The following is an 8,680-nucleotide window of genomic DNA, read 5'->3' on the forward strand; positions in this document are numbered from 1 at the left end:
GTGTGGCTTACGATCGCAAACAGGACCGGCCAGACATCGTTCTGCCTGTCTATGGGCAAAGTGGGTGACCCTTTCAGGACATGTTTAATCGGTGTCCCCACCTGGAGGGCAGAGGAATTCAAGGCATATGTTAGTAATGAGACAACCTTGAACTTCACAGCCGTTAATAAGACGATAACGGCCCCAGGGTTAAACAAGTGGCAACGTGATGGGGGGTGGCAGTGTCATGTTATCCTGGCCTTGAACAAAACCCTAAACTCAGACCCTGAGGAGTTGGATCTCTTCGACTGTATGGCCGCCAGCACCTCGGAAGATGATACGGGCGGGTATGTCAGCTTCCCTCCCCCTGAGGGGATGCTCACTGAGCGGTCATCAAAATGGGCAACCTTGAATTCCGCCTTAAATAGCGGTGACGTGCAYGGCCAGGTGTATACGAACTGCAACGCAACAAGCCACACAACAGCGAAAGCGCTGCCGCCTGGTATATTCCTGGTGTGCAGGGATAGGGCCTGGAACGGCGTGCCACGCATCCTGTGAGGAGGCCCGTGCTACTTGGGGAGATTGAGTCTGTTCCACCCCAATCTCACCCAACTGCAGAACTTGACGAAGCACGGGCGGGGTAGAAGGAGTGTGCATGAGCTAGAGTGTAAGGATATTGGCGATCCCGTATTTTGGTCAGACTTCCGGCAGCTGGTAACCGCTACGCTACTGCCAGGAGCTGCTGGGCTTAAGGCGATGAAATTGGCGGAGCAACTGGCCTGTTGGACCAAAAATGAGTTAAATATTACATCGCGAGTGCTAGATGAGATGTCCCAGGATGTGCTGAGCGTAAACCACGCTGTGCTACAAAATAGGGCCACCATAGAYTTCTTACTCTTAGCTCACGGTCATGGGTGTGRAGARTTTGAAGGAATGTGCTGTCTAAATCTTACAGACCACTCGCAATCAATCCATGAGCRTATAAGGAACATTCAGAATGGGCTACATGAGCTGAAGCAGGAGAATGGCCTTGGGATTGAYGGGTGGCTTCGGGGGCTGGGGATCGGGCCCTGGTTGGCGGCGGGACTAAAACAGCTGGTTACCGTAGGTGCCGTGGGTATGCTCCTATTGATTTGTGGGCCCTGCATACTGCAATGCATCCTAGCTCGGGTACAAAAAATGGTTGGTCTATTATTTGACCGCAGAGGGGGAGGTGTTGGGGCCCTTGCGGTGCTTCAGAACCATAATCTATATGAGAGAATATTGAACTAGAACCATAATCTATATGAGAGTATATTGAACTGACGCTGTTTAGGATTAATTGCTTAGCATAGCTTGCTTAACATTAGTAGCTAAGTTGCATGGACAGTAGGAAGAGCCGACCTTTGTTCCCCTTGGTTGCCAAGTATCTCATAGCCACTGCTGCGTGCTTTAACGTAGCCAACCACTCAGGTATGCTTGCTGTAGGGCCTTGGTTAAAACACATACTGATTCTGGGACTTATTGTAATTTGTATGTTTGTTGCAAATGCAATACTAATCTGTGTACCATGCTTGTGGAGCTGCATGCGCAGGATGAATATGAAGTAAGTCATGACCCTGCAGAGCCATACAGCCGTAAGCCCTTCAATTAGTAAAAGAAGGGGGAGATGTGGAGGGTCATGACAGGGTTAAACTGGTGGAAAGTTGCAAGTAGCAAGCAACAGGAGTCTCAGACAAATGTACCCAAGGACACGCTGGTCCAGCTGGGAATGATACATCCTGAAAGAATGAGACATCCTGAGAAAGTACAGATAAACTAGCAGAAGCCAGTGGGAACCAAGGTTAAGGGCAAGACAGCTTTGCTAAACAAGTAGCAAGGTACAAGGCATGACCGCTGCGTGCGTGATCGGTGCCATGATTGGCTACCTGTGACATAATCTGTATGAACCACCAATCAAGGGTCAAGGCGCCGCGTGCCTGCACCTATAAGATGGGCAAATTGCTGAATAAAGTTGGAATTGAATCTGCATTCTGTGACTGCGTATGATTCTTTCCCGTTACTCCCGCGGACCGCAACACTCATCCCCAAACCTTCCACGTTATGCACTTGCAGAAGTTCACCCGCAAACCTTCCACGTTATGCACTTGCAGAAGCTCACCCCCAAACCTTCCACGTTATGCTTTTGCAGAAGCTCATCTCCAAACCTTCCCGGTTACCGTGCGCTTGCAGAAGCTCCCGCGGCAAAGGAGCAGCTGCTGCAGGGATTAGCACTAGCTGGCAGCTGGGACGTGATGTTCAAGCGAAGCTGCAAGTGAATTCAGGCATCGGCTTCCCCGCTGAAGAGATGAAGCCTCCGTGAAATGTGTTTCCGCCGTTTGTGGTCGCAGGTGCCCTCGTGTGGACGGAGACTTGCTGCAGGCCCGTCTTACCTGCTTTTTAATCGCCAGCCCTGCAGTCTGCATCCCAGTTTAACCTGCAATGAGAAGCACATGTGTTTTAGAAAATAAATCCTCAGCGAGTCGCTGCAAGAGAGGTCAGGAAGGGCTGTTGAATTAAGCCCGAAAATCAGCTAAGGTTTTATCAGTGCAAATAAAACTCTAAATAAAGCTCAGTTGTATTTCTGGGCTTGTGGTTTATTTCTCGTGGGAGGATCACCACTGGCAGGCATGCCAATCCACCAGCACTCATATATGCACTTCTAAGAAAATGTGAGAAAGAAATTTTGAGAAATTTCCCTAAAAGCAAGGAATATTTGAAGAAAGCTTGCTTTGTATTTGTCTTATTCCTCCTACTCTTTTCATAGGGTATGGCCCTTGCCTATTACTGAAGACAGCTGACCTGGCTAGAAGGACCACTGGTCTCATCAGGGTGGTTATTCTCTGTCCAAGAAATGGCATTCCCCCAAAATTGCTAGTAATGGTAGCCCTTGCCTTGTGTGGTGGTGGTCTTAGCAGTGGCTTACATTGGGATCTTCTAGGAAGTGTCCCATTGCCAAGAGCCAACAGCAATAACCAAGGCGCTAGTGAACCTTACAGCACAGGTAGAACAGCACCCRTGGAGGTACAATCCTGCCCTTAGACAATGCACAGAACTGTATTTAATGAGACAAGCAGACATACATTCAGTTACTCACACAGCTTTGCTAAGCCCAACTTTTACAAAATCAGATACAAGGCTTCCAAGGCTTGCAAGATAACCTGAGTTATCATGGTATGTGTGTGTGCGTGAGAGTGCTTTTTATGCATTTCCAGTTGTTTTTTTTTTTTTTGAATTTTAGAGTTTTTCTTTGCAACCCTGAAAACTAAATGTGTGTTTTGTTGTTTGTTGACTACGATAATGCCTGTCACCTCCATGCCCTGCACAACTCTCCTTTTCAGTATTAGCATGTGAGCAACGCACCAAATATGCTGTTTCTGCTCAGAGGCACGTACATGCTGCTGAAAAGGGAACCAAACTAGTGATTTGGTCACACAAGCTGAGCTAGTCTGATTTTCCCTCTTGGAGAGAGGGTTACCAGGGTCTCTCCTATTTTCCCTCTTGGAGAGAGGGTTACCAGGGTCTCTCCTCTGCCTCCAGTACTGATTTTTGCCAAGTATGTGAGAACTTTGTATTTTTGCAGCTTCATCTCTACTGTTTGGATTTAAGTGGCCAGGGGGCTGAACGACTGGGGTGGTAGGGAAGGCTGACCAACAGGCATGTACGGCRCAGTTGCTCACATGTACTTTCCATCAGCAATCAGGGTGAAATCGAATATTGCAATGTTAATTAATGACATAGCTGGAAAAGGTGAATAAATTCCACTTAACACACTGTAGGTCCTGCCATGGGCTGTCCCGGTGACCCAACTGAAGAATAACTGGGGTGAGGCCTGGAAAACACAGCACRGCCTCCCTCATCCTTTGTATTGCTAAATTGCATCCAGCTCCCATGAAAGCCAGTGAAAAGACTCAGCTTTGCCGGGTTCAGGTCTGGTGACGGCACTGAAGTGTGTCCAGCTTGCAAGCAGATCAGAAGATCGCTGAGGCAACTGTGCAGTCCAGCCGATGTCGGTAATGCCTGGAAAGTCATGCACCATGCAGCGCCTGCTTTTCCTCTTGTCCCACTGCCATGTCTGTGTTCAGCAAAGTGGTTCATTAATTAAGGATATTAAACTGTTGGGCCTAGCTCCAGCAAAGTATTTTAATGAAGCTGGGGGTGTAAAGAGGGCTCAGGAGCCAAGAAAAACACTGCTGGTTGCCTCTCAGCCTTGTGCTCCACTGATTGCAGCAGTAACAACTGCTATGACTGACAAATTGCCCATTCTGGGAAAGCCAAACCTTCTGGGTGCAAAGCACAGCCAAATCTCTGATGGGCACCAAAGCCTCTTCCTAGCGCAGAGGACGGGCTGGAACAACCATGTGTGCTTGCAAATCAAGCAGTGAGGAAGCTACAACGATTCACGTTGCTGCAAGGTAGCATGACCCTTTGTGTCATCCATGCAAGGCACGGGAGTTTCGTCGTCTCACCCCCCCACTGCCCATCATCATCCTTCCTACATAGAAACCACCCTAGGGAGCCCTTACAGGCATTTTCTCAGTCTCAGAGTGACTGCTGACAAAATCTGGCCCTCCTTCTGCCCAAAAGCTTTACTCCGAGCCAGGGTTTCCCAACCGCCACGCCACAGGATGCATGACATGACATTCCCGAAACAAGGCCCATGGCAGAAGGAGAAAACCAACGTGGGCACCTCCGTTCTCCTACACAGAGGAGCAAGCGCATGGGAGGAAGATAAAGCGTGAGGAGGCGGTTTCTCCTGCAAAGCAGGAGAGATTTCACAGAAAGAAAAGGGCCATTAGATCATCCACAACACAGGCCAGAGATTGTTACTTGGTAGTCTGGGTCTAATAATCTCTGCTTGGCTAAAGCAAGCCTTCCAGAAAACTATTCCCAGAGCTGAGCACCCTCCCTGGTTTCACCGCCTACTTCAAATTGCTCTGGCTGCCTTCCAGGCACTGATTTGGCCATGCTCTCCTCCACTGGATTTCAGAGACTTGGAACCCACTAAAAAGCTGCTCAGGACTCAAATGCAGCTACATATACAGCATGGCAAAGTCACCTCTTCGTATTTTCTTCAAACACAAACGGAGGTCCTCCAGCTCCTCTTTGCAAAGCTTCTTTCTCCAGCCTTGGCATGATTTTTCTGTGACTCTTTGCTGCAGATTCTCAAGTTTTAAACCTCTTTTGAAATGGGAGGACAGGAAGAGGTTGCAGAGTCCTGTTAGCTGCCCTGCTAGAGCTGCACACAGAGACAGAGAAGGTCTTGGTGGGCCTGATTCTGGATTCAGTCTGTCACCRACTCCATATGTGGCTTTGGGCAATCCTTTCTGCATCTTGAAAGGGAATAAGCATTCCCTTCTATTTAGAAAATGAACTTTTGGAGGCAAGGATGTGTCTTATCAGGAGTTAAGAGTGTAAATTCTTGAAGTGAACTGGGCCCTGGGCATGCGGCCGTAGGTCTAGTTAAATAGACTASAGTGGGCAGCTGATTGCTGAAATGTCTGCCCGTCCATGCGATTCGTTGATGATACGGTGCTTGGAACAAGGCCAAGAGAATTAGTAGGTGTATGTGTTAAAAGGATAATCAGGGCTGGGGCATGACATGGTATCTATCCAAACAAGAATGCTTTTTAATTAGAGGTTATAGTACATGCCCTTTAAATATGTTGTTTAGATCCAAATAGGATTGCTAAATCCCTGCAGATCGCATTCATCAAGGCCTTATAAATACCGGCTCATTCCTTCTTCTCATAGAGTCTCTTGTTGCAGTAGCTTTTGGGTGACACTCTGCACTGTCAGCCAAAGCCATGAAGACACTCTTCCTGCTGCTTGCTCTTCTCCTTGTCTCCTCGTCTTCTCCAGTGTCTCAAGCCACTGCAGGTAAGTGTAAAAACAATCAGGGCATCTACAGGCATTTTTGCTATTTGGGAAAAAAAGGAATGATACTATAAATGGATAGCAAACTCAGTCTGTACAGAGCTTGGCGTTCAGCCTGCCCATCTAGCATTAAGTAGGCAAAGCCCCGTGAGCCATTTCGGTGCATGGGTGCTAAGGGGAGATACCATCGCAGCTGGCAACTCGCGAGCACTTCCAAACGCTGCAGCAAAACTCAACCACAGGTTAGCGATCTGCCTGTGATGCCGTTCATTAGGCAAGCCTGGGCTGATCCGCTATCGCTAACCTGGGGCCAGGGCTTCTTCACACATGAAAGTCCAAAGAAAGATGCTTACAAGCTGTTTTTCTCCCTGACAGTGTCAGACACTGTTATGTGTCGGAAGATCGGGGGCAAATGTTCATTCTTGATATGTCCCTTCTTTAAGAGACCCAACGGCACCTGCTACRGTGGACTAGCGAAGTGCTGCAGACCCCTCTGGTGAGCCTCCGTGGTCCCTGCGGGCCGGTGGCTGTGACAATAGTAGCGCAACATGGTCCCTCCTAACATGGGCACAGCGCTGTCTCTCTCCGGAGCTGGTGGAGGTCACTTCTGCACATGGCTGTGTGTGCTCTCTTCATCCATGTGTCCACGTCTGGGAAGTCACCGCGTGTCACCTCCACATCTGCTGGGCCCTGTCCCTCTGCTGTTGCCAAATCCATGTTGATCTGTCAGTCTGAAACCTGGGAAAATTCTCTCTCTTCCCTTCCCAAGGGGTGGTTTGTGGTGGGAATTAGGCAGTTTTCCTCCTTGCATCAGAGAGAGAGCGTGACATGTCCCATGCGGTGCCAAAACAGACCTTCCTCATCCTGGAGAATGCCCTAGCTATTAAATTAACCGTGGCTGTAGCCATGGGATGAGTCCCTGGTGGCTGCAGTGTTCCCAGACATGTGATGGAGAATCTACAGTAGTCRCACATGAGACCCTGATGGCCGCAGCTGTCAGCCTAAGGGGAGAGCCCAAGGCTGGTTTCTAACCTCTTCTCAGCTGGGGAGGGTTCCCTGTTATGGTCCCGTTCCTTCACCTCTTTCAAGCCCATYGAAGGGTTGGTGCCAGCCAAGGCTGAGAGCTGATAGCACAGAGATGAAACTCGCAGCCCCTTGGGACCCTTCTCCAGCTCTGGGACTTCGGCATTGCGCTTTCCACCTGCCAGTGCCACCGTTGAAGGGGCGAGGGGCAGCGTCTCGCTGCTTTCCCCCCCGGGGTCTCTCCCACCACGTCCACACCTGCAGTTCTCACTTGCCTTCCAGACAGATGGTGAGGTCCCAGCTCCTCTGGCCAGACCTTCCTCCCTTCTGTGGCAGTGAGTTGCCCCAGGGAATGGAGAAGATATTTGGGAATGTCTTGATTAATGTCCATTACTTGCCCTCCTCCATGCAGCACACCTGTCTTTCCTGAACAGACGGGTAAATGTGAAATGTTTTCCTGTCTTCATTGTAGGATCCCTTTTCTTTTCCATTAGTCTATGTATTCCCCCATCTCCACTTCTCAGCATATCAAGAGAAGGTCTGTTATCTTCCACCTTCCCCATCCTGCACCCTCAGAAGACAGTGGCCTAGCTTGGCCATCTGTCCCGCTTCCCGGAGGACAGCTGGCTGACCTCATCCCTGTCCCTGTTCTTCTGAGGGTCTGTCCACCTGCTCTTATTTCGCCTTTATCGTGACAGAGCAAAAATCGGAAATTTAAATCTTCAAGGATGTTCTGCTGTTCTCTTGCATACTCTGCAAAATATCTCAGCATTCCAATATAGAACTGGTTTGTGCTCTTTTTCTCTCCTTTAACATGTATATGCTGTGTCCAAAGATACTGTGGTTTGCAAACTATTGTTGTATTGTGTAAATATTTAGTAAAACACAAGCAATAAACAAAGCTCTTTAAACAATTTGTTGGTATTTGTGATATTTTATTTTAGTAGATTCTATCTCCTACTCTCAGAAGACTGGCCTGTCTGTTTTGAGGGGGTGAGGAGAGATTTCCCAGGCTTTCTGGAGAACTGGTGGGAAGTGAATATKTATGAGAAAATTTTTTGTTTTGGGACAGATGATCAGGACAGAGGTTCACCACTGTCTGGTGGTTCACCACCATCTGATGACTACCTTCCTTTAACTGAACTACACAGGTACCTTTTGACCTTAATTGAAGAAGTGATTTTGCAGGAGTTAGCTAACACCCTTCCTACCACACCAAACAGGAGTATTTTGATCCTTTCCTTTTCTGAGATCTAGCAGGACCAGTTCTTCTATACACCTTCCATCTAGCCACAGCTCATGGGTTAGCACCTAGAAAACCCTGAGTGGGTTTTCTAGGTCATCCCCTAGCCAGGCCCAAGTCAAGCAGAGATTTGCTCAACTTCACAGTCAGAGAGTTCAGATTCATTCAGCCTGGGAAGATGGCTCAACATCTGATCAGACATCTGCACTGCTTTCAGTGCAGCAACTTCTCCGTGCATAATCAGCCCTGCAAATGCACTGCAGTTGACATTATAGCATGTTGCCACCACCAAAGAAGCAATTATTGATAATCGCCAGACTCTCCAAGGCCAAAGGGGATGCTTGAACCTTAATCACTCTTTCCATCTGGGAATTTGAAAGTCCTTTGTACTTGTGAACTGAGGCTTGCATCACCCATAGGAGGCGTTTAAGCAAACAGAAGGCACCCACTGATTAAGCCACACTCTTCCACCCTGGATTAATTTTAATCCCTTGATTTCAGGATTAAGGGACAATAATAAAAAAAAAAAATGCAGATACT

The 8,680-nt window shown here is 48.3% G+C and overlaps 1 protein-coding gene across 1 annotated transcript; it reads left to right on the plus strand.

Moving 5' to 3' along the window:
* The first annotated feature begins 5,804 nt into the window (after positions 1-5,804).
* Positions 5,805-6,374, plus strand: DEFB1 (defensin beta 1). Its single transcript, XM_026063953.1, has 2 exons — positions 5,805-5,877; positions 6,250-6,374. Exons 1-2 carry the CDS (start codon positions 5,805-5,807, stop codon positions 6,372-6,374), a joined length of 198 nt encoding a protein of 65 aa, XP_025919738.1.
* The last annotated feature ends 2,306 nt before the right edge of the window (positions 6,375-8,680 follow it).

The sequence above is a fragment of the Apteryx rowi genome, unplaced genomic scaffold (assembly GCF_003343035.1).
Source record: "Apteryx rowi isolate R43461 unplaced genomic scaffold, aptRow1 scaffold_205, whole genome shotgun sequence".
In the NCBI taxonomy this organism is placed as follows: Eukaryota; Metazoa; Chordata; class Aves; order Apterygiformes; family Apterygidae; genus Apteryx; species Apteryx rowi.